Here is a 26,930-nt window from a genome sequence, read left to right on the forward strand (position 1 = left end):
CTGATTTACATTTCTTTGTCTCAACTTCAATTTTTTCCCCAAAATTAATAGTTTATAATTATTTTTATTGAATTCTATCATTTCTAGAACAAAGTTCAAATTGGGCTAAGAATGTTTCCAATTTTAGCATATCATATGTCCCTTAACTTCTCTGTAACTTAGTGTCCTCCTCTGAAAAGTAATGCATGTTAATGCTTCTTTTTGCTCTAAAATTCTATGTCACACAATAGGTATGGATCGATGCTCCTTTGTAGCCTGCACTATTCCATAGGTTAAAAATGTCTGACTTGTTCATCCAATTGGAATTGTGCTACAAATTAACTTCAGGAAAAGGACATTTTTATGATGCTTTTTTTCTCATCCAAGGACATAGCATATCTGACAATTTTTTCAGATATTGTTTTATGGTCTAAAATAAGATTTTATCATCTAGCAAAGATATTACAAGTCAGTAAAAAGTATATTTGAAATATGTTTTCAAATAAAAAATGATTAAAAATATAAAAAACTTAAAAAAATGAATTAATGAAAAGGATAAGCCACCAAAAGAAAAAATGGGCAAAGAATATAAATAGGTTCTTTGCAGAAGAGTAAATCCAAGTAGCTGACAAACATATGGAAAAGATTTTCAAACTGAAGATACAGTGAGGTATCTTTTTTGTTTTTGTTTTTTGTCTTTTTGAGACAGAGTCTTGCTCTGTCACCAGACTGGAGAGCAGTAGTATGATCTCGGTTCACCATAACCTTCGCCTCTGGGGTTCAAGTGATTCTCCTGCCTCAGCCTCCTGAGTAGTTGGGACTACAGGCATGGGCCACCACGCACAGCTAATTTTTGTATTTTTAGTAGACATGGAGTTTCACCATGCTGCTCAGAATGGTCTCGATCTCTTGACCTCGTGATCCGCCCGCCTCAGCCTCCCAAGGTGTTGAGATTACAGGCGTGAGCCACCAAGCCTGGCCACAATGAGATACCTTTATACCATGGTTTCTTATCTTCCTCACTAGTAACATTCTGGGATGGACTACTACTCTTTGTTGTGGGGGATGACTCGAGTATTGCAGAATATTGAACAGAATCCCTGGCTCTGCCCAGAGGAGCTGGTAGCACCCACCCTCACCAGCATGACAATCAAAAATGTCTCCAAACATTGCCAAATGTCCCCTGTAGGACAAAATCATTACAGATTGAGAACCACTGATTTATACCCATTAAACAAAAATTGAAAGCCTGATTATAACTGTAATCAAGGATGCAGTACAAAAAGAATGTTTTCATATATTGCTAGTAAAAATGTAAGTTATTAATGTAAAACAACTGAGCAATATCTATTAAAATTAAAAACACATATACTCTTTAACCAAGAAATCCTATTCCTGTGAATAAATCCTTTTAAACTGAAATTAAAAATACATAAACATATATTGTACAAAAATGTTAACTGCAGCATTGTTGGCAGTGACCAAAAACTAGAAACAGAATGAATGGCCACAAGTAGGTGCTGAATGGCAGCACACCCATGCAATAGGATATTATGTAGATGTAGAAAGAATTAGAGGTATACCTTAACACCTGGAATGTTCTTCATGAGTTATTCCTTAGTGAGAAAACTAAGAGCCAGAAAAGTGTACAACATAGTTGTATAATACAGTGTAACTTTACTTTTTGTAAAACACACCCCTCCATGCTTTTTTATATTAATAGATAAAAAGTCCCTCAATATTCTATTTACCCCTACTGAATGGAAGAAAATATATTTGCAAATCACATCTGACAAAGTTTAGTATCTAGAATTTATAAAGAACTCTTCTAACTCAATAACAAAAAGACAAAAAACTCAAAGAGGGGCAAAGGACTTAAATAGACATTTCTCCAACGAAGTTATACAATTCGTCAACAAATACATAAAAAGATGCCCAACATCAGTCATTAGAGAAGTACAAATCAAAACCACAATGACATACCACTTCACACCCACCAGGATGGCTACTGTAAAAAGGAAAATAAGTGTTGAGAAGGACGTGGAGAAATTGGAACTTTTGTACGTTGCTTATGAGAATGTGAAATCATGCAGCCTGTGGAAAACAGTTTGGCAGTTTCTCAAATAGTTAAACATAGAATTACCAAATGACACAATTCTACTCCTAGGTATCTACCCCAAAGAAATAAAAATAAATATTTAAATACACACCAGTGTAGAAATGTTCAGAGCACCACTATTCACAATAGACAAAAGTGAAAATAATCCAAATATCCATCAATTGATGGATAAACAAAATATTGTATATACACATATTACTTAGCCATAAAAAGGAATGAAGTACTGATACATGCTACAATGTGGATGAATCTTGAAAACATTATACTAAGTGAAAGAAGTTAGACCTGAAAGGTCACAAATCACAGGTAACCTCCAGAAAAGACAAATCCATACAGTCAAAAAGCACATTAGTGTTTGCCAGGGACTAAGGGAAGACTAAAAGCAGTCACTGAAAGGAGTGACTGCTTAATGGGTACCAGTTTCCTATAGGGTGGTGAAAATGTCTTGGAATTAGACAGAAGTGATGGTTTCACAATATCATGAATGTACTAACGCCACTGAGTTGTGCACTTAATATATAATTAATGGTTAATTTTATTTATGTGAATATTGCCTCCGTTTAAAAAATATCGCTTTACCTTTCTGTTATATTCCTATTGCTGCCCAACAAATAAACAAATGACCAAAAATTTAGAAGCTTTAAAATATTATCACATTAGCTTAGCTCACAGTTCTGTAGATCCAGGTGGGCTTGAATGGGTTCTCCGTCTACGGTTTCATAGGCCAAAATTAAGACGCTGACTCGGCTAGGCTCTTCTCAGGAAGAAGAATCTTACTTTAAAGTTCGTTTAGGTTTCTAGCAGAATTCAGTTTCTTGTGAATCTGGGAGTGATATACTAATTCCCTGCTGGCTGTCAGCCAGGATCCAGTCTCAGTTGCTACAAGATGCCCACATTTCTTGGCATGTAGCCCCCTCCAGCAGCAGCACGTCAAATCCTTTTCATCCTTCAAACCTCTCTGACTTCTTCTTCCGCCATTAGCAGGAAGCAGATCTCTGCTTTTAAAGGTTCCTGTGATTAGATTGGGCCCACCTGGAAAATCTCACATTTGTCAAAATGTAACATAATCACAGGAGTATTGCCTCATCAAATTCCTAGGTTCCACCTCACATCTTATGGGTGGGGGTTATGCAAAGAAAAGTGTCACTGGTGATTATTCTTAGAATTCTGCCTATTGAAATGACCTCTTAGACAAAAATAGTAAGAAAACATCGACCCAATTCAAGGACAATTACTATTTATTTGCAACCTCATTGCAAAGAGGATTCGTGGTGCCTATGTGATTTATACCAAGAAAAAGTTACAGAAGCAGTGATTTACAGATTAACATAGTTTAGGTCCCCAAGCCTCAGGGAAGAGATGGAAAGCTGTTTTTGTTGTTGTTGTTATTTTGTTTTTTGAGACTAGTCTTGCTCTCCGCCCACTGCAACCTCTGCCTCCTGGATTCAAGTGATTCGCTTGCCTCTGCCTCCTGAGTAGCTGGGACTACAGGTGCACATGCCACCTTGCCCAGCTAAATTTTCATTTTTAGTAGAGACAGGTTTTCACCATGTTGGCCAGGCTGGTCTGAAACTCCTGACCTCAAGTGATCTGCCTGCCTTGGCCTTCCAAAGTGCTGGGATTACAGGTGTGAGCCACTGTGCCTGGCCAAGAAAGCTGTTTTTAATAAGGAGGCATCTCTTTCTGAGGCCTCTCTGGCTTGATTTCTCTTACTTCTCTTCTACTAAAGCACTGAATGTAAATGAAGAGCAATTGTCAAGAGAACCACCTGTGTTGGCTCTGTAGTCCTGATAAGAAGGGTTGGCGTAGCGGGGCGCGGTGGCTCATGCCTGTAATCTCAGCACTTTGGGAGGCCGAGGGGGGTGGATCATGAGGTCAGGAGTTCTAAACCAGCCTGACCAACGTGGTGAAACCTCATCTCTACTAAAGATACAAAAATTAGCTAGGCATGGTGGCACACGCCTATAATCCCAGCTACTCAGGAGGGTGAGGCAGGAGAATTGCCTGAACCTGGGAGACAGAGGTTGCAGTGAGCCAAGATCGTGCCACTGCATTCCAGCCTGGGCAACAGAGTGAGACTTCGTTTCAAAAAAAAAAAAAAAAAAAAAAAAGGTTGGCGTTTAGGGGACTGAATAATGTCAATTAGAAGTCCTCAAACATTTTGGTCTTAGGACCCTTGTTACTGAGGCCCCCCAAAAACCTGTCGGGTTTTGTGGATTATACCTATTGATAATTGTCATATGGTAATAAATTAAACATGGAAAGTCTTAAAAACACAAGAATACACAAGCACATATTCTCTTATCCTATACAGTGATGATGTCATCACACATTATATAGCCTCTGCAGTGGAAAAGGAAATAAAGTCTTAGCATAATTATGAAAATAGTTTTGAACCTGTGGAACCTCTGAAAGGGTCCCAAGGACACCCAGGCATTCCTGGACCACGCTTTGAGATTCACTGAGAGAAGTAAATACTACCAATTGTATTTCTTCACAGATTAATTAACTCACAAATTTGGGTGCCTTCATTTGTGCAGTCTTAGAAACAAATCTTTCCCTTTACTAGTATCTTGCTCCATCTGGTAGACTCATTTGTTGCTGATGCTTGAAAAAAGTGTCATTTGCTACCAAGGAAGAAAACTGTGCTAGATGGATAAGAACAAACAGAAAAAAAGTAAGGTAGTTCCAAAATGTTTCCATGAGCTTCTGGCAGGATCTTTCACTCTACAAACACTGCACAGGAATAACTGCTTTAAATGCTGCATCTTTGCAGTGGAAGGATTAGGACAGAGCCAGGCTATGAGTCAGGCAGTAAAAGGCACACCGAGGGTGCTGAAAGAAAGCACTGGAGATTCTTGTCATGCTTTGCCCTTGAAAACTATGCCAAGACCTCTTTTTTGTTTTTAAATGAAGAAATCGATCATGGTTTGCGATTGCTGTAATGACTAAGGATTGTCCACCTTCCTTTTAACTATAAACAGCAGCGTAGTTGGTTGTTTTGTTTCACGCTTGCAAAATATGACGAAGTAAAGTCAAAACCCTTTAATTGGGGTTCCAATACGGTTCCGCTGTCCAATGACCAGCTTGTTCATTATTCTCACAATATTATCTACTTTCTTCGTTTCGTTCTCTCGCTTAGATCCTGGGCCTCTGACATCTTTCCACGGCAGATGGATATAATTTAAAACACGAAAGTTGCTGGAGGAAAGGTTTAACATCCCCCACTCCCCAAGGTGAAATCTTTGCCTGGCCCTGGTCACTGTCTCTCGGGAGCAGAAACTGAATGGACGGACATTCGAAGGACGGTGATTAAGAATGAGAAACGGTGGTTGGGAAGAACAGCGCGTTTCTTCCAGCGGGGGACTAGGCCCACAGGGCGCATTCCCGACGGAGGAGCCGCACCACCGAAGGTGGCGGAGCCCACTGCGAATGAGCCGCCTGACTAGCGCCCCGCCTCAAGCCGTCGCTTTCGGACTGGAGTCCCACAGGTCCGCCGCTCCAGTGCCCGGGGACGTCAGCGGCCTGGCGTGCGGCGGCCACCGCCCGTTTACGTCACGTGACCTACAACCAATGGGAGAGAATCCAGGGAGTCCCGGCGTCCGCTGTGATTGGTTCCCAGCCTGGAGGCGGTGGCGGAGGGTGGGACTTAGGACGGGTCTTCCTAAGGCAGCCGGGTCAGGCGGCGACCCTAGAGGCGTCTGCCGCAGGGTAAGGGTGAGGGTCTTGTAGCCGGAGGTGGCGGCGGATCCAGAACAGCTTGGCCTTACAAGGAGAAGGCGTCACTCGCGGTTTCAAGTGTCCGCGCTGGGGCAGTGCGTGACCCTCACTCCAGTTGGCGGAGGAGGAGAAGGAAGGGACCGGGCCGGGTCCCCTCCCCTCGCGCCCCGGATGGATGTGCCCGGCCCGGTGTCCCGGCGGGCGGCGGCGGCGGCGGCGGCCAGCGTGCTCCTGCGCACCGCTCGGGTCCCTCGCGAGTGCTGGTTCTTGCCCACCGCGCTACTCTGCGCCTACGGCTTCTTCGCCAGTCTCAGGCCGTCCGAGCCTTTCCTGACCCCGTACCTCCTGGGGCCGGACAAGAACCTGACCGAGAGGGAGGTACGCTCGGCGGGCGCAGGGCGCGGGTCGGGCGGGCGACTGGGCGGCGGAGGCAGAGAGGACCGAGAAAAGCGTTCGAGCCATTCTCAGCAGAGATTTCTGATTTTTTTTCTAGTTGTAGGTCGACTTCGTGCTCTTCGTTGTGTTCATGGTTTCCTGCTTTCTTTGGCTTCGTAGGGCTCGTCTTCTGCGAAGGGCTCAGAACAGGTCCAGAGGCCCCGTGCCTTGTGCTTCAGGCAGTATGCCGTCATGTGGCTTTTCGTGACTCTGCCCAGACTGGTCCCGCAGTTCCTGCTTGGGGAGAGGGGGCAATATTTTGACAAAGAAGTGAAGACAGCAAGCTGTACTTTGGACATGGCTTAGTAAATATTCATTGACAAAGTAATCACTGCTTTTCTGAAAGGATCGTCCCTCTCTTTGTTTCACCCTCTTCCTGCCCATCCATTGCTTTGTTTACCTTTGGCCGGATGGATGGGCTTAGTCAAGTAAGGACAGGACAAAAGTACAAAACATCTTAATTTGTCTTGATTTTTAACTGGGTGAGGTTGTGTCCAAAGATATCCAGCCCCTCTCTCCCTTAAGCCCCACCTCCAGGGACAAAGGCAGATGGTATAATTGGCTCTTAATTATATTTTTTCTTGTATTGTGAATTGTTGCTTCACAAATACTAGTTTTGCTTCTCAGATACAAGGTGGTTTATTTGAAGGCTTCTGTGTTCAGGGTAATTGAGAGCACGTAGCACATCATCAAGAGCTTCTTGCGGATTGATTTTCCCTAGATGAGGACTTAACAAATAAAGTACTTCGAAAGTGCATAGTGTACATTAGAAATGTGCTGAAGTATTAAAGTGCATGGTCAAAACCAGCAGTTGATTTTTGCAGAAGACAATATATAAACTGAAAAAGAAGTTAAACCCAAAATACTTCCACAAAACCGAAATAAAGCAGATTCAATACCTTCTTCCTTGAATACAACGGTGAAAGCGGAGGGCTCGTGTTCTTTTCCCTGTCAGCTGAGTGGGCACTTGTTAGCTGTTTCTTCTTACTTACACTTTCTTTTACTTCCGTCCTGCCCCCTTGCCCTAGTTGCTGTAAAATAATCCTCTCATTTAAGCCTTACTCTTCTCGATGTAGTTAGTAGTCAGTCACTTCGAGTAGGAACTCAGTAACCCTGCATAACAGGTCAGAACAAGAGATGGCACTACTGCAATCATTTGCACACTGGCAAGATACAATTACTCATAGACCAGTTTGTTGTTGCAGTGCTCCTTCATTTTCAAGGGCACTTGAGGGGAAATTTAAGAATTAGGAATGACTTCTGAATTGAGGGTTTCACTTGAGAATGTGACATTGGTTCACCTATAGCAAGTATCACTGACTTTTTGCTTAGCCTTAAATTACCCTATGGACCTGCCCATTGTGCGGTGGAGTGGCTGAGTCGAGTGGCTGAGCCGTTTCTCAGTCTTGTGGATCAGTACATAATGGACTGTAACAGTTATTCATTACCTATTTGAATTTTAATACTGATTTTAAACAGTAATAAAGTCAAAAGGGCCAACTTTTGTGAACAGAATGATTTTACAGGGAAATTACTGCACTGATGAGAAAATACGATTCTTGATTCTGGAAACCCAAAACAGCCACTGAATCTGAGGCGTAGCCACTGAGGCAGAATTGATACTGCTGTGAACAGCTGACAATTAAAGTTTCATGTGAACTGCCATGTGATCTGCAAAGTTTGTGCACCTTTCCTGATAGTGAAACACAGGGAGAGAAACATGTTCCCAGTGTTGTTATTTGAAAGCTGATCTGTTTTGTCATGTGCCCTGGGTAGAAGGTTGCTGTGTGATGTGTTATCAAGATCATGTGCTCTGTCCTATCAGAAAGCTTTTCAGGGTGAGTGAAATATATTCAGGGGCACAAAAATAAAGCAGAGATGCCAGATGCAGTAAATATTTGCTGATTGTGTAACAAAAACATAAGCATACCTCTGTTACTACAAAGTAGATTAGGAAAAGGGTGGGATTTGAAGAGAAAGGTAGTATCCTGAGGAAGGGATGTCTTCTCCAAGAACCACCAAATCACGGCTGATGCTCCTCTGCTTGCCTTGTGACAAACTATGTTTTTTGTATAACTAATAATTGAAATAAATAGAACAACTTATTCATTACTTGCTGAGTGCTTGCTTTTTGCAATGGACGATTAAATAAAAAATATTACATGATTTTTAAGCAAAGCTAATGTTAAGTCATATTCAGTGACAAGTTTGTATTTGCCCCTAGAAGACTGCAGAAGGGCCAAGTTGGTTTGAATAAATCCTAAAACAAAAGGAGAGGAGGGGGAAAAAGACAGAATTTCTTCTCTCTACTCTCAAAATATTTTTTCTTAGATTTTAGGAAAAGCATTAACTTTAAAACAGAAACCAGTTTATAAGTTTTAAGTGGGTAAATTTTGACTATATATTAATAGTTGAAGGCCAGACTTTCAGTAAAGCAGATCTTTATCTCTAAAAACATTTTTTATCCTTTCATCATTGTAGCATGTGGTTTGACAGCTATTTACTACCTTTCTTAGACTTCTTAAAACAGTCCACCTATTCTGCCTAACATTCTGAGCCTTACTTGATTTTTACCTCCTTGAACAGCCTTATCTCCTATTACAACCCTTCTTCCCCTTCCCACTTCCACATACCCATAAAACAAGATCTGAAAAAATGGTCAGACATACTATGTTCTTGGATGAGAAAAAAAGCATCATAAAAATGTTATTTTCCTGAAGTTAATCTATAACTTTAACACAATTCCAATTGGATGAACAAGTCAGATGTTGTTAACCACTTCCACATACCCAAGCTCCATTCATATTAATCTGATAGTCTTAAGTCCAGCATATCTACAGTCTGTCATCTGTTGACCTGTTCTCAAAGACTTACTCTCTTCTTGGAATAATCTTCCCATATATATCTGTTGATATCTTTGTTAGCCTTTAGCTTTCTCATCCTTTAAGGTCCTTCTTGAAGAAAGAACCCTATATTTTCATTTCCATTATAAATACTGTATATATTATATATTCCTCACTAAGTTTGGAACTCTTGGAGAGCTGAAGATCTTGTTTAGAGACAAGCTTGCTCTGTTGCCCAGGTTGGAGTGCAGTGGTGCTATCTTGGCTCACTGCAAGCTCTGCCTCCCAGGTTCAAGCGATTCTCATGCCTCAGTTTCCTGAGTAGCTGGGATTACAGGCTTGTGCCACCATACCCAGCTACTTTTTTATATTTTTGGTACAGATGGCATTTTGCCATGTTGGCCAGGCTGGTCTTGAACCCCTGGCCTCAAGTGATCTGCCCGCCTCGGCCTCCCAAAGTGCTAGGATTACAGGTGTTAGCCACAGTGCCCAGCCTCAACTTAATTCTTTTTGTAACCTCTATGCTGGTTGAAAACAATGTTGTGCAAATAAGTGCCCATTAGTTGTTTGTTTGAAACTTGATTCTAATTTAAAGTCTAAATTAGTACTTAAAAATGAACCTCTGTTTTCCCTTGACTTTGTATCTGAAGAAAGCATGAACAAGTGCTGATCCAAAGAGTTGTGAAGGCACCTTGATTATAATCCATTCCCTTTGCTCACATGGCAGATGTTACCTGAAGTGAGAAGTTGGAGTATGGACAATTAATAAGGGTCTGCAATTGGTACACTTTTGCCTGTAGGATATTTCCCTTCGAGATTCCAAAATATCAAGGAAGCATTTTCTACTGTCGTTGGAAACACAGAAAGAGAAAAGGATCTCCTTTGGAGACCTGTTAGTTAAGTACTGGAGACTGTGGCCTTTATCTCTTCATGAATGCCCTGTAAAAGCACCTCAGTGCAGATTGGAAAAGCTACTCCAGGTATTAGAATTAACCTTGAAAGGTAGTAGATGATTAATAGCCGTTTTCTGATTGAAGAAACCAGGCATTTTAGTGTGGTGGATTCAGCACACATGAATTCAGATCCTTTCTTTGCCAATCCTAACTGTGATAACTTTGGACAATTCACCTAACCTTTCTTTAAGGCCAACTTTCCTTGTTTGTAAAATAGATGATAGAAGCATTTAGCTTAGGTTTGTGGTTTGGATTAAAACAGAATTTAAATAAAGTGCTTAGCATGGTGTGTAGCACAGCAGTAGAGGTTCATAACGATGCTGATAGTAGCGTGAGAGGGACATTCATCCTGCATGGATGTTTCTTAAAGGAGAAAATGCAGGTTTCTTATTAGAATAGTTAAAGAGAACCTATCTGGTCTTTCCGCTCTCCCCTACTTGCCTTTCTTTTTGTTTTTAGTTGTTACTGCAAGGCTGGCAGTATTACTGTCCATCTTCATTATCTGAATTGTAGTTTTATATTAGTAGAATTAGACTCCTGAGTAAAGATACTTTAAATTGATAATTTAAAGGATGAAACTTAGACAATGAAAACTTAGCAGTTAATCATTTTGGGACAACTATTGTTAACAGTTATGTAACATGTCTAAACACAGACAATATTATTGGAACGAAGAGGTCATCCAAAATCCCAAAACAAAAGAAGATGAGCTATTGAAGGGAGCAGTAGAGAACATTTTTAAAGAAAAGGTTTGATGGCTAGTAGCTTCATGGCGCTATGTTGGGGAAAATGTGAAGGTGCTGCTTAGTCAAACAGAGGAGGTAGTTTCAAACTTTAGAAAACTGACAGGCTGGGCGTGGTGGCTCACGCTTGTAATCCCAGCACTTTGGGAGGCTGAGACGGGTGGATCACAAGGTCAGGAGTTTGAGACTAGTCTGGCCAACATAGTGAAACCTTGTCTCTACTAAAAATACAAAAAATTAGCCAGGTGTGGTGCACATGCCTCTAATTCCAGCTACTCAGGAGGCTGAGGCCGGAGAATCACTTGAACCCAGGAGGTGGAGGTTGCAGTGAGCTGTGATTTTACCATTGCACTCCAGCCTGGGTGATGAGAGTGAAATTCTGTCTCAAAAAAACAAAAGCAAAACAAAAAACTGACAGAGTATCTGTAAAAGTATAGGCCACAAAGGAGTGGCAAATTGTTAATTAGAATACAACTGTGAAATCTCAAGATTACCCTTGACTGTTTTTTCTACTTAGAGTTACCTAATGTGGCTAAGGGCACTTTGTTCTTCATTTGCTAAAATTTCCATAGTTTTGAATAAGAATCGTTTGACAGTTCTTGATTATTCTTTTAGGCCAATAGTCAGGTGCAACAAAATTTCTTGATCAAGTGTAGCTTGCTAACTGTTTACCGATACAAATTAGACCAACTTCATGAAGGTGAGGCCATTAAACAGATCCCTTTTACTACATAGTCAGAAGTCAAGTCTGGAATGTATTTCAGAAAATTGGGATTATGTTTTACTTTTATAGCTGTGCTCTGCATTGACAAGAGATTTTGCAACAATTGTTTATTGTGCCTCTAAAACCTTGGAACAGTTAGCTCATATTAGACTTGAGTGAACTAAGATATACAGGAGATGTAAAAAGAAAGTTACTATTGGTCTCAGAATGAGAAAGTCTAGGATTAGTTTGCTCCATCACAAAGTATTCAGCCTTTTACCAAAAATACCTTCCAAAAAGCACTTAAAAGTTAAGGCCACTGATAAAAGGAAGGAAAAATCTCCTACAGTGATTGTTATTGGAAGAATGGGGATGACAGTTCAATTAATTTAGTAAATTCATACTGCCTCAGATGTCCTTGACAGCTTGTCCTCTAGTCTTCAGACTTTGTGAATAAATCAGGTGGCGCAAGTAAGTTCCATATTGTCTCTCATTTAATTTTTGCAACAAACAACCCTCCTTTACTGATAATGAAGATTAAGACTAAGGGAAACTAAAGAATCTTGTCTATAATCACACAGCAAGTGATGGAACTGAAATTCCTGTTGGGGTTTAAAGTTTAATTCAAAGATTATTCCTACTCTATCCAAAATTTAAAATATGCACTAAAACGAAAACAGCAAAAACTTCTATTTTTTTTTCTATTTACAAACAAGCAAAAAGAAGGACATAAAAGTTGCCTAAAATCCTGCCATCTAGAGAGTTAATTCTGTCAAGACTGTAGGACAGATTGACCATCTTTATTTGTTCTTCTACCCCAAAAGAAAACTTAAAATCAGAGAAGCTTATTGACATAGTAGGGTAAAGGCCCCTTATTCTGTGTCTAAAAGTAAGAATTGACAGTGATTCCATTTTCAAAGCATTTATTGAAACTACTATCTTCCAAACAGTATGCCGGCTTTTAGACAGGTTATACAGGTGAATGTAGGGTCTATCCTTAAAAAGCCTGTAAGGTAGTTGTTCTCAACTCTGGCTCATTTAAAAATCTACTAGGAAGTTTTTAAAAAATATCCATGGCTGGGCATCTTTTTTTGTTTGTTTGTTTGTTTTTAAGAGACAGAGTTTTGCTTGCCATACAGGCTGGAGTGTAGTGGTGTGATCCTTAAACTCATGGGCTCAAGCAGTTTTCCCATTTCAGCCTCCAGAGTAGCAACTATAGGCATGTGCCACCAAGTTGGCTAACAATTTTTTTTTTTTTGAGACAGAATTTTGCTCTTGGTACCAGGCTAGAGTTCAATGGTGTGATCTCAGCTCACTGCAACCTCTGCCTCCTGGCTTCAAGTGATTCTTATGCCTCAGCCTCCCGAGTAGCTGGGATCATAGGCATGTGCCACCTTGCTCGACTGATTTTGTAGTTTTAGTGGAGATGGAGTTTCTCCATGTTGGTCAGGCTGGTCTTGAACTCCTGACCTCAGGTGATCCGCCTGCCTTGACCTCCCAAAGTGCTGAGATTACAGGCATGAGCCACCATGCCCAACTGGCTAACAAATTTTTAAAAGCTTCTTAGGAGATGTCCCCATGGTGAAGAGCTGGTATTATGAGTTAATTGGGGAAATTGACAATACAAGTATCAAGAGAGTTTGAGGCTAGGCAAGATGGCTCACATGCCTATAATCCCAGCACTTTGGGAGGCCGAGGCGAGTGGATCATTTGAGCTCAGGAGTTCGAGACCAGCCTGGCCAACATGGTGAAACCGCATCTCTACTAAAAATACAAAAATTAGCCAGTCATGATGGTGGGTACCTGTAATCTCAGCTATTTGGGAGGCTGAGGCAGGAGAATTAGTGGAACCAGGGAAGTGGAGGTTGCAGTGAGCCAAGATCGCACTACTGTATTCCAGCCTGGGTGCAGAGCGAGACTCCATCTCAAAAAAAAAAAAAAAAGAAAGAAAAAAGATATTTTCAAACAATTATCTGAACTATTGTTGTCAAGGTTTCTTTGATAAGGATGAGATCTTTGAGGTATTTGTAAGTTGTTTTGCAAGAATAAATTCTATGACTATTCCAGGTCCTTTGATCACTAATGGGTTTTTGCTCTCTTTCTACCAGGTCTTCAATGAAATTTATCCAGTATGGACTTACTCTTACCTGGTGCTGCTGTTTCCTGTGTTCCTTGCCACAGACTACCTCCGTTATAAACCTGTTGTTCTACTGCAGGGGCTCAGCCTTATTGTTACATGGTTTATGCTGCTCTATGCCCAGGGACTGTTGGCCATTCAATTCCTAGAATTTTTTTATGGCATTGCCACAGCCACTGAAATTGCCTATTACTCTTACATCTACAGTGTAGTAGACCTGGGCATGTACCAGAAAGTCACAAGTTACTGTCGAAGTGCCACTTTGGTGGGCTTTACAGTGGGATCTGTCCTAGGGCAAATCCTTGTCTCAGTGGCAGGCTGGTCCCTGTTCAGCCTGAATGTCATCTCTCTTACCTGTGTTTCAGTGGCTTTTGCTGTGGCCTGGTTTTTACCTATGCCACAGAAGAGCCTCTTCTTTCACCACATCACTTCTACCTGCCAGAGAGTGAATGGCATCAAGGTACAAAATGGTGGCATTGTTACTGACACCACAGCTTCCAACCACCTTCCTGGCTGGGAGGACATTGAGTCAAAAATCCCTCTAAATATGGAGGAGCCTCCCATGGAGGAACCGGTAAGCTCAGCCTTAAATATGTTGTAATTGCTACTTTGGGGGCTGGACCAATTGTGAAAAAAACAGCAAACTCCCTCTTGGTAGATCTTGTATTCATTTGGATTCATGTTTTATCCTGAGTTGGTTCATTGCTTTATTCATTCATCGAAGCTATGGTTTATTTATATTAGGGACAACAAATTTATTTTCCCCTGGAGTACATGACCTCCAAAGTCAGACTGATACAGCATTATATTTGTTCATGTCAAAGATGTCTTGGATTGCAAGGGCTGTGTCTTCATCTTTTGGATGTTTGGTATATAAATAAGGCACTCAGAAAATTTTTGCTAAATGGTTAATTATCTACTTCTAGTTTCTGAATTGAAGCCCAAAGTTGTTTTTTTTTTTTTGAGATGGAGTGTTGCTCTTTCACCAGGCTGGAGTGCAGTGGCACAATCTCAGTTCACTGCAGCCTCTGCCTCCAGGGTTCAAGTGATTCTCCTGCTTAAACTCCCTAGTAGCTGGGATTAGAGGTATCTGCCACCAAGCCCAGCCAATTTTTGTATTTCAGTAGAGATGTGGTTATACCATGTTGGCCAGGCTGGTCTTGAACTCCTGACCTCAAGCAATCCACCTACCTCAGCTCCCAAAGTGCTGGGATTACAGGTGTGAGCCACTGCCCAGCCGTGAAGCCCAAAGTATTTAAGGGTAGGAAATTATTTTCCTCTTCCATGTTAGAAGGGATATCTGTTATTTATTTTCCAAATGACAATTTGCTGAAATGAGGACGTAATGAATACTACAGATGAAGAGATCACAAGGGGACAGTTTGAGGTGATGATGGAATAAATATTAAAAGTATGTTATGAAGCTGCCTCTTGGAAGATAGAGGTATAGCATTCTAGTAATTTATCCATCTGTTCTGTCTAGCCAGGAAGATGAATTCCTTCCCCTAGACACCCACCCTTTTTTTTTTCTAATAAATATACAAGTTTTTTGTTTCTATCAGGTTGTAAGTTGTGAGGAATAAAGTTAATTCCAGCCACACTGTAGTCTTAGTTTTCCTGGGACATGTTTGGAAATAAGCCTATTAACATTCCAGCTTTGTAGGTGGCCTCAGTCGGACTGAGCTCTATAATTTTTGTAGGCTGGCTGATAATAAAGAACCATTGTGAATAAAGTCTTTCATTCTCTATTGAGAGTTCATTGAATTGTTTCAATGTAGCATCTAATGTCCTCATTGAAAATTACTCTTTTCTCTATCCGCATTCTTCAGCTCTCAAATTACTACTTGAAATTTAGGTTATCATCTCAAAGAGCCTGGGTAAACTTCTAGAGCCTGGGCGACTCTCATCATGAAACTCACCTTGATTACCAGGGCACCTATGAGCAGTTTTTGTCAGAATGACCAAGGATTTAGTGGCAATGAAATGCTGATTTCTTCATAGTTTGTTAGATGATGTTGGAGAATAATAGAGGGATGGGGGAGGGAAGGAGGTATAATCATTTTATAGATATCATGACATGGCAAAAAAGACCCTTTTTAAATCTATTTTGAATGTGTTACAGCAGCTTTAGCTAAAATTAACATATATGTATAATGTGTATATAAATATATATTTTAGATTTTAACCTATTGACCATAGTTCTAAAAATTTTTATAGACAGTTAAAGACTTTTTTGAATGTAGATAAGAAACACAGTAAGAAAACACATTTTATGTAGAAAATCTGTACATACATAGGTATGTATACATTTTACATAGAACAGAAACAAGTTTTACAACACAGTATTTTATTCTGATACATTCTTTTATTTTTTTATAATTCAGTTAACTGTCTTCTAAATCAACTTTATTACCAACTAATGAGTGTTGACCTGTAGTTAAAAAAACTCTCTCCCAGATCAAATTGAAATGCTTGTTTATAGATATGTAATGTGTCAGTATTTTATATACTGAAGAATTATAGAATTTTAGAGTTAGAAACAATTCTAATCACAAGTCATAGAAAAATCAGAGCATTTTAAAATTAAAATAGATTAGATTTCATCAAGACTGTTGTTTTAGAGATAAGGATTATGATCAGAGATTAGCGACTTATGCAGAATTGCCGTATATACTCCTGAACATAATTTTAAAGTGTATATGAGATCCAGTTCTCTCTAAACCTTTCTTCATGAAGTCTTTTAACTAGGGTAACAATGTCGGAGTCATGTCAGTTACACAGTTTTCAAAATTAGGATTCAAGTCAGTTCCCTGATATCCTAGGCTCTACCGCTGATATCATAGTACGTGGGCAGTGCTGCTTGGTATCTGCACTGACTGTCCCTAAAATGCTGCTGTTTTTCTTTGGCAAGGGTAAAGGAAATTCAGAATATGGATATTAGGGATGGCAGAGCCATTTTAAGTTGACAAAACTATAATTATACCATAAATTATAATTGTGGTAATTATTGAAGAGTTGGTAGGTAGGTAGTTTTATCTTGATTTTTATAAGAAGAAAGTAAAGTAGGAGGAGCCTAAGTGATAGCTCACTTTACAAATTGCCTTAGAGTATTTGTCAGTTCTTTTCAAAGACAGCCTATTGCATTGGGGCAAAGGGTGCTAACCTTGCAGAAAGAATAACCACCAAAGCTGGTGACTTTTTTTCACAAGCAGAGTTGGATTCATTATGTACTTGGCTGACAGGTCATTTCTAGCAGTAGGGTGTAGTGAGTTATGAAGAAAATGAAGCCCAAACCCTAGTTATAATATGTGGGCAAGTTAATTATGTGAGATTTAGTTTCCTTATCTACATATCTACCTTATAGGGTTATTTTGAGTATTTAAAGTTTTCAAATGAGTTTACACAGTAGGTATTCAATAAATGGTAATTGCTGTTTTTACTATTATCATTATCATTAGGTAGGAATAATCCAGAACAGCTTTGTACCTTTATGGTAGATTGTCATGTATGTGGGAGGTTGTAAATGATCTTTCCTTTTCTCTTTGAATTAATTACCCCAATCATGTTCATCATCATCATCATCAGTCATCATCATTATCATCACACCTCCCATTTATTTTGACTTGAGTATCAGATACTGTGCTAAGAACCTTAGAATCAGCATATTATTTGATTCTTATTAAAACTCTGTGATGTAGATATTTGCCCATTTTACAGAAGAGGAAACTAAATTTAGTAAAGTGACTTGTGCAAAGGCACATAGGAAGCAGCGCTTTAAAAATTTCCAACTCAGGCAAAGCACGGTGGTTCACACCTGTAATCTCAGCACTTTCGGAGGCTAAGGCGTGCAGATCACTTGAGGTCAGAAGTTTGGGACCAGCCTGGCCAACATAGTGAAACATATCTACTTAAAAAAATACAAAAATTAGCTGGGTGTGGTGGCCCATGCTTGTAATCCCAGCTACTGGGGAGGCTGAGGCAGGAGAATTGCTTGAACCCAGGAGGTAGAGGTTGCAGTGAGCTGAGATGGTGCTACTACTACACTCCAGCCTGGGCAACAGAGAAAGACTCTGTCTCAAAAAAAAAAAAAAAAAAAAAAAAAAAAAAAAAATTAATTTAGATAGAGTTGACTCCAAAAACCACTACAATAGAGACTTCCATTCCTCGAGAGAGGGAAATAATTGTTCAAGTTTTTAAAAGTTATAAAACAGCATCAAATGTTCAAATGAAATCTGAAACTAGATGCCCATTTTGATAAGAAATAAAAATTGAGCCTTTCTGGTTGAAACAGGAATGCAGGTATGATAATTTTATGCACTTGAGCCTGTTCTTTATCTCACATGAAACTATTAAAGCTCCATGGAACACAATGAAAGCCAGTTACTAAATTAGAGCATGCATGCTCAGCTATGAGCAGCTGGGAGTTTTGATGTACTGGAAATAAACCTTTGTAGATGTAATTTAACAAGAAACATAAAAGATAATATGTCAAATGCTTCTTTAGAAAGTGTGATTCATATAAGCTTAACATTTGAAGCCCAGAAAACAGCATAGAAGGAAGCCAGCAGATTATAGCAAGAAATGCTGATTTTATAAAGAGGACCTGCCATCTTTTTTTTTTTTTTTTTTGGCATGGCCAGGTAATAGATTGAGTATTAACTTCTGTGTGGCAGAATTCATTATTATGTAATCTAAAATGCTCAAGTTGTTTATACAGGGCATTATTTTATGTATGCCATTACTTTTTAGGCTATGCAATAAAAATAATTGAGTACCTCTATAATAAATACATGCATTATCTAGTTTAACTCTGTATAATCTTATGTGGATAGGTATTATTATTATCATTTCCATTTTTTAGAGGAGGAAACCAAAGGGTTTCTTATTAGTTAGGATTTTCAATAGAAACTTGTGAATTCTTTTAATAGTTCCATTCTTCTAAGAATATACTTTCTTATAATCCTTCCAGCATCCCTGAAAATTTTAGATATCACAGATGCTTTCCAAGTTTTATTGATTAAGCAACTGAAACTAAATAGTAAAATTCTGATGTAGTTCAGTAAAATTGGTGGATCTTTAATAAAGACTTCAGAAAATATGCTTGGTACCATTCACTTACTCTCAGCAAATTTATATACCTTAGATATGATTAACAATTGTCTTGTGATTTGTTTACATTCACAAGGTTTGCTCTCATAAACAATGCCAAGAAATCAGTCTCATAACAGCAGTATTTTGTACTTCAAGGTAAATATCATATGCAAATTCATCAAGTAGAATTTTCAAGTGTCAGTAATTCTCTGAGTCATCTTGGTTAACTTCAGTATCCCTCCATGAGTTTTGGAAGGGGGCTGAAGTACTGGTACTCGATCCCCCTCAGGGGTAAACAGCACAAAGAAGGAACCACCACACTAGGGTTGCTTTGGGGCGGTATGAGAAGATAGAAGAACAACGAAACTTGATTCTTAGTCCAGTGAGGTTTTCTAGCCTTTGAGGGAGAAAATTGCCTTTATTTACCTAATGTTGATGTTCACTGTTACTGTATATAAGAGGAGAAACTATCTGTACTAATTTTACAAAAATGATACATATCATTTATATATAAATGTATAAAATATATTTTATATACATATTTATATTTATAAAATATATATTAAAATATATATTTATAAAATATATATTAAAATAAATACATATTAAATTATAATTGTTATAATTAAATAAAATTAAAATATATAAATTTTATATTATATAAATATATATATTAATATATATATAAACATATATATGTGGGTTTTGGGGGTTTTTTTTGCGACAGAGTCTCACTGTGTCACACAGGTCGGAATGCAGTGGCATGATCACAGCTTACGGCAGCCTTGATCTAGGCTCAAGTGATCCTTCCACCTCAGTCTCCTGAGTAGCAGAGATTACATATGTATACCACTGCACCCAGCTAATTAACATTTTTTTTGTGTGTGTGGAGACAGGATCTTATTTTGTTGCCCAGCTTGATCTTGAACTTCTGGGCTCAAGCAGTTCTGCCTCAGTCTCCTGAAGTGTGGAGATTACAAATGCGAACCACTGTCCCTGGCATATACTTATTTTTTTAAATTAAACATTATAGAAAGCTACATAAAAGGAATTAAAAATCACCTGAACTGCTGTCACCCAAAGGTTAGTGAACTTTTTTCCAAACATCTCTTTGCACATTTACATAATGTATGTATACATTTTATAGTAAATGAAATTGTAATCTACATGTAGTTTTGTAATTTGCTGTTGTTTTACTCAGTGGTATATCAATATCATACTGATCTTTCCATGGCTCTTGTTTTGCCTTTACAAGTTAGCCACAAAAGTAAAATTTCCCTTGTTCTGTTTTTTTTTTTTTTTTTTTGGTAGAGGTGGGATCTCACTTTGTTGTCCAGGCAGGTCTTGAACTCCTGGGTTCGAGCAATCCTTCTGTCTTGGCTTCCCAAAGTGCTAAGATTACAGGCATGAGCCATCACATCTGGCATTCCCATGTTCTGAGCAAGGCTCAGGGATTACAGTAACCTTTGGTAGATTAGTCCTTTCATACAATTGAAGTGAGGTATCTCACAGAGTGTCTGACATCTCATATTCACTTGGGATGGTGCATAGCATGGTAATGTCTTCCTTCACTCAATTACAAGCCCAGTAGCTTTATTTATTATAATAGTAATATTTATCATTGTTCAAATATAAAGTAATATAAAAAGTTTAAGGAAGAAAATTTAAATCACTAAGAACCCACCACATAGAGAGAGCTCCTAATAGTTTGGTCTACTACTTTTCAAGATTTCTCTCTTTATGATTATTGTTACATGAATCTGTCAATTATAAGGATAGGCAGCCTAACTGAATAGTGATTTATAGGGTTGCCAGTCTGTTGCTTATTATTATTATTATTGTTGTTTGCCAGCGTATGAGAGATGTGGATTATAGACACCCATTGGCTGAAGCCTGCAATCTCTTTTCATCATGTTCATTTTGTAAACAGTGCATCTTTTGCTGGGTTGATTACATACAGCTGTGTGAATGCTAGTACATACATTTAAAGCAAAAATCCTGTGAGAACATATTTTTCTAGTAAATCGATTTCTATATAATTGCCTTCATTGGAGTTTGACCATTGTTTCCTTTTGCTATGTAGGAACCCAAACCAGACCGTCTCCTTGTGTTGAAAGTACTGTGGAATGATTTCCTGATATGCTACTCCTCTCGCCCTCTACTCTGTTGGTCTGTGTGGTGGGCCCTCTCTACCTGTGGCTATTTTCAAGTTGTGAACTACACACAGGGCCTGTGGGAGAAAGTGATGCCTTCTCGCTATGCTGCTATCTATAATGGTGGTGTAGAGGCCGTTTCAACTTTACTGGGTAAGCAATACAGGATGATAGAGGGTGGTGGGGAAGGGATTTCTGTGGTAGCTAAGCCAGCCATAATCAGATTACTTACCCCTTCCAAATTTGAAATAGTCCCAAAAAATGATTTACTTATTTTGAGCTCTAATTTTACAGTTTAGGAGGACAACTTAGAAGTATTCAAGCGGAGCAGGATTATGACTGAGAAACTGGAATTTTTTAATAAGCTTTGGAGAAACCTAATATAATAATTTTCAAAATTGTTTATCCAAGTTTCCATTATCTCTGTATTTACTGGGTAGTTTTGTCACTTGATGTGAAATTTTGAATAGCAATATACAGTAGTTTATAATAATAATATCTAATATTTAGTGAATGTTAATATGTGCTAGGTGCTGTTCTAAGGATGTTATATACATTAACTCAGTCCTCACAAAATTCCTGAGATAGGTGGAATTAATTTAGCCCCATTTTGCAATGAAAACTTGGGACAGGTAAGTTAATAACTTGCTCAAGGTCATATAGCATGTAAGTAGTAAAGTCAAGATTTGAACGCAGGCAGGCTGGCTTCAGAGCCTGTGTATTTGACCATCTCATTCTATTGTTCATTTGTTGACCTACCTCCTGAGGTTGTTGGATGGTTTTATATGATTTCTGTAAACACTTATTAACTGTCTTAGCACTCAGAAAACACTTCATAGATTATAGCTATCATTATCATCATCACTGTTTCACCAAAAGGCAGAGAAGCCCTTTTGCCATGTTCTAGACTGCTCCTTGGTTTGAAAGAGAGCATTTGTCTTTGTCTTTGTCCTGCATTTTCATCTTATTGCCACCTCTCCTAATATGATCTCTCATCTCAGTGGCCCCATTTTATTGATTCCATCAAGTTCAGAAATCTCTGTGTGGTTTCAAAATGTCTCATAATCTTGAGCTATCCTATTTATAAGTTTGCAGATTTTAAAATTTAATAATCTAAGCTGAGTTTTTAATTTATTGCAATAGCATTTGTTTAGCAAAATAACTGGATTTTTGTTTGTTTTGTAGGTGCTGTTGCTGTGTTTGCTGTTGGTTACATAAAAATATCCTGGTCAACTTGGGGAGAAATGATGTTATCTCTCTTTTCTCTCCTGATTGCTGCTGCAGTGTATATCATGGACACTGTGGGTAACATTTGGGTGTGCTATGCATCCTATGTTGTCTTCAGAATCATCTACATGTTACTCATCACGATAGCAACGTATGTATTTTGGCTCATAGAAGCCTTAGGAAAAATTGTAACAGGATATATTTTTTGGTTTCTTTACAAACCAAAATATTAAAGTTTCTAGTTAAATGAGGCAATTGGGAGGAAGCATTGTATTATATGTGTATTATCAGTTTTTCTCCTGAGGCATTTAGGCAAGGTTTGTTTGTTCCCTTGTTTGTATGTTCCTGCTGTTTTCAGATGTTTGCATGAGATTTATATCATTTAGCAGCAAAATGTTTTCATTTGGTTGGAAAGGCAATTGACAGTAGAAAGGACTCTTCACATTTAAAGTAAAACTTTTTACTTTTATTTAGAATAAAAATTTTAAGTACTCAGGAAGGAAGTCTTATCTATTAATGCTTCTTTTATTTTTTTTAAGTTTTCAAATTGCTGCAAACCTCAGCATGGAACGCTATGCCCTAGTATTTGGCGTAAATACCTTCATTGCCCTGGCACTGCAGACGCTGCTCACTCTAATTGTAGTAGATGCCAGTGGCCTTGGATTAGAAATTACCACTCAGGTAAGAGCTCTCCTTTGGTATTGAAGGTAGTATGTGTGACTTGATCAGGGTAACAGTAGATGTATGCTTAATGAAAACAAATTCAAACAATAGGGAACAGATGTAAAAGTGTACTCTCCTTCCTTCATTCAACACCTTCTCCTACATCCTTAGTTCTTTTCTCCCTGGAGAGTGTTGGGATTGTCATCTTTTTTATGAGGTCTTAGAACATTCCTGTGTGTAACTCATTAGCCCAGTGGTGCTGTTTCAGCTGAGAGGTAATATTGATTCCTTACCAGCCAAGACCTTCTGCTTCCTCATCCATTATTTCTCTCTATACTTAAATATATGCTTGGAATACTGTATCCCACGTTTGAGATTCCCTGCTTCATCTCACAACTCTTTAAGTCTCCTTACTTCTTTATTTAAAACACCCTTCACCCAAATACCAAGGTAATGCCTTGCTGTTGAACAGCATTATGATTTGTAACATATGACCTATTGAGAAACTTGCACCAACATGCAAAAACAATGTGAATACTTTTTTACATTCAGGAATTGTGTATTCCTTCATGCATTGTGAGTTTTAAGTACATCCTGTTCTGTACTTTGGCAAAATGGGCAACTGAATGAATCAAGAAGTGCTTACCTCCACCCCCATTCCAACCCAACTGATTTCTTCCCAACGTGTTGGCAATAATTATCTTTGTTTTTACTAACGAGATATAAGAGAGAAGCAGTAATAATAGACAGTGTGCATTCAATGCCTTCTATGTGTCAAGTGCTTTATATAAGATTTGCAGGGTTGCTGTCTTAGACATGAAGAAGATGAGTCCGAGAGATATTAACTGACTTGTCCAGTACCATCAGTAATAGTGTTCCAGAGCTAGGAGTTAAACCAACATCTGACCCCAAAACTTATTTCAGGATGGAAAGTAGGAGAGAAACTTAAGTGCCTGCCATCCTCCTTGTATAAGGGAGAGTTCCCAGGACTATTACAGTTGAGGAAAACATGGCTGTCATTTGAAGTGGAAATTTGTCAGCAGATTCTTATAGAAATGGTGGATTTAAACATGTAGAATAATAGGATTTTATGGGTGTTGTTGAAACCCTAGCTGCCATGCTTGATTAATGGCTTCCTGCAGAAGTGTAGCTAGCGTTGAAAGAAACTGCTCAGTGACTTAAGGCCATAGTCTTATTGTACTTTTGAACCAGTTTATGAGTATTTAGTATGTTATTTTACGAAGTTGATGATGATGTTAATAAACCAATATAGTCACATTAAAATTGGGTTTAGGGCATCATCCTCAGCAAACTAACACAGGAATAGAAAACCAAACACCGCAGAACACATGGACACAACAGGGGAACAACACACACTGGGTCCTGTTGGGAGGTGGGGGTCAAGGGGAGGGAAAGCATTAGGATAAATACCTAATGCATGTGGGTGGGGCTTAAAACCTAGATGACCTAGATGACCTAGATGATGGGTTGATGGGTGCAGCAAACCACCATGGCACACGTATACCTATGTAACAGATCTGCAGGTTCTGCACATGTATCCCAGAACTTATTAAAAAAAATTGACTTAGAGAAGAGTTCTTATAAAAAGTAATCCTGTAATGGAATATAGTTGACCTTCTACTGCCCTCGTCTGAGGAAGAATAGAGAAGTTTTTGATCTTCAGAACTTGGCCTGTTTGTACCCACCTATCAGCTTGAAGGTAGAGACCAGGACTGAATTATCACAATAACAACAACAACAACAATAAAAGTAGTACTAACAGCATTAGCAGTGTGCTAATAAGCATTTATGATCTCACTGATTCCTCCCAACAACGCTGTAAAGTGAGAACTATTATGAATTCCATTTTGTAAGTAATAAGTCAGGGCTCAGAGATGAAGTATCTCAATCAAGTTCACAAAGCTGGTAAGGGATGAAGCCAGGATTCACACTCAAGCAGTCAGGCCTTCTTTAGTACCACCATGCTGTGCTGCTGCTTTGTGTCTTCAGGGTCTAGCACATGGTTTAAGTATGCAATGTTTTTTGAGGCTTCATGGACAAATTCTGAATATACTTTATTATGGAGTAATCATCTTTTAATTGATAATTCACTAAACTACTGTTTTTCCCCCTTCTAGTTCTTGATCTATGCTGGTTATTTTGCACTCATTGCTGTGGTTTTCCTGGCCAATGGTGCAGTCAGTATTATGAAGAAATACAGAAAGCCAGAAGATCCAGAATCAAGTTCTCAAGTAACCACTTCATAATACACTGCTGAAGGGCTTCTTCTTATACCAAGAACTCTGCACAGCAGCTGCCCGGATGTATTTGATATTTTAAAGTGTAGACATATATTTATGAATGTGCATTTCATGGCTTCAAAGCAGCCACTTGGACTAATACCTTGTGTTCCTGGAGCAACATGATACTATTCACAGGAGCCAGAAGTAAAGTTTATTTCATGGATTATTTATGAGAGCTAATTTAAGGATGACTTTTTCTTTTGATTCAGAAGTGAACTTGATTTTAAAAACCAAGCAGTCAAGAGCAATTAAGCAGCACAGGGTGTTGTATACTTTATTAGCAAGTGAGTTTGGCGTTTTGTAGGTCACATGTCTGTATCTACTTAGCCAGATGTTTGGCCTGGTGGGACCAGGGCTTCACAGAGTCCACAAAATGTTACAAATCATGCTGGATGGAAATATCTTCTAACAGCATCTGCCTCTATTCAATTCTTATTTCTGTGTTACTCGTGCACATTGGTGTTTCTATCACTGGCAATATTTGCTCTGGTTTAGTGTTCTGTCTTTTAAGGTGTATGTGTCATTTCTAATTTAAGTTATTTTTAAAAAAATCATTGTATGAATGTTTTTGGTTCCCATCGTGACAATTATGTATTTGTGTAGCATTTGTTTAGAAGTATATTTTTGCATTATTCATATGCTTCCCAGAGAAGCTATTTAGTTAGAAAATAAGACAAGTTTTGAAGCCTGCTAAATGAAGAGACCTAAGAAAGCTTAAGGTGGGTTTGCTTGTCTTTAAATCTTCAGTATGAAGGGCTATTAATTCTAAGATGAAAAGTTCATATGTGGGCTAAAGATAGAAGTAGCCCATTTGTATTTGCATTCTCTTTTATTTCCAAAATAAAATGAAAACTCTCTTTTTAAATAATTTCATCCCTATTTATAGTTTTTGTATTAATTCGTTTTTCCTATCCAAGTAAAGATGTCAATAGGAATTGGATTCGTCCAAGGCCTTTTTCATAAACTGAGCCTCTTTAATTATTTCAGTGGGACAGGAACAAGGATAGATGTGATTCCTGCATTTTTTACCTTAAATCTGCCTTTGTTTCTAAAGGTAGATCATCTTGAATATTTGCTTAAAATTGCTAGTGATTTCATTACCAGGTTACTTGAAAAGATGTTCTGTATGCATTTAATTCTGAAATCAGTCTACCAAGGGGCTGCTAGTATATATGAGACATGAAAACTATTTTAAAGCAGACTTCATTGCCTTATCTTGAAAAGGATCTAGATAGGTGCTTTTAACTGCGGTATTAACTTTGTACAAATGACACAGCAAAACAGTGTTAATAATAGTGTATCAAGATTGCAAAATTCATGTACTCATTTGGTTTAAGCAGGAATCCTACAAGCAAATGGATGCGGATAAGAATAGGTCATTTCTGTTCACCATCCTTTACAATTAAGGAAAAGGAAAAGAACACTAGCTAAGGAAGGGAAAGGGAAGTGATGTCATAAAAGTTGCAACCTCCAATTTTATATTGTGTCTGTTTTTTTGCGTTGTTTGTGCTACATTGGGAATTGTTTACTCTGAAACAAGTAGAAAAGTGCTGTTTGAGGAATTAAATCTTTCTTTTAATGGAATGTGGTACAAATTGTTCATGTTACCAAAGCAATATTTCCCTGGGATTTAATTCAAAGTTTGTGGCAAATAACCTGAGCCTTTTCCTATATAAGTCAATAATATGTTCACATCTTGGTATGTGGCCATATCTGTAGAATGCTGAACCCAACGTGCAAGTTGTACTGTATGCAGTTTTACAAATAAGTGAAAATAATTTGTTGTACTTTTTCAATTCTGTACAGATTATAAAATTATTTTTATTAAATAAATATTTTACAGTATATTTTCTCTTTTTAA

General features: G+C 38.4%; 1 protein-coding gene across 1 annotated transcript; it reads left to right on the forward strand.

Moving 5' to 3' along the window:
- Positions 1-5,748: 5,748 nt before the first annotated feature.
- Positions 5,749-26,930, forward strand: SLC19A2 (solute carrier family 19 member 2). Its single transcript, XM_003928108.4, has 6 exons — positions 5,749-6,196; positions 13,604-14,206; positions 20,807-21,029; positions 22,062-22,254; positions 22,643-22,784; positions 24,905-26,930. The coding sequence occupies exons 1-6, from the start codon at positions 5,990-5,992 to the stop codon at positions 25,031-25,033; spliced, it is 1,497 nt and encodes a 498-aa protein (XP_003928157.2). The 5' UTR covers positions 5,749-5,989; the 3' UTR covers positions 25,034-26,930.

The sequence above is a fragment of the Saimiri boliviensis genome, chromosome 19 (assembly GCF_048565385.1).
Source record: "Saimiri boliviensis isolate mSaiBol1 chromosome 19, mSaiBol1.pri, whole genome shotgun sequence".
In the NCBI taxonomy this organism is placed as follows: domain Eukaryota; kingdom Metazoa; phylum Chordata; class Mammalia; order Primates; family Cebidae; genus Saimiri; species Saimiri boliviensis.

Bases quoted from the DNA above. Each gene is read 5' to 3' on its own strand.
- SLC19A2 (XM_003928108.4), top strand. From the start codon at position 5,990: ATGGATGTGCCCGGCCCGGTGTCCCGGCGGGCGGCGGCGGCGGCGGCG. The intron at 14,207-20,806 runs GTAAGCTCAGCC...TTTGCTATGTAG, and splicing joins AGCCTCCCATGGAGGAACCG to GAACCCAAACCAGACCGTCT. The intron at 22,785-24,904 runs GTAAGAGCTCTC...TCCCCCTTCTAG, and splicing joins GATTAGAAATTACCACTCAG to TTCTTGATCTATGCTGGTTA.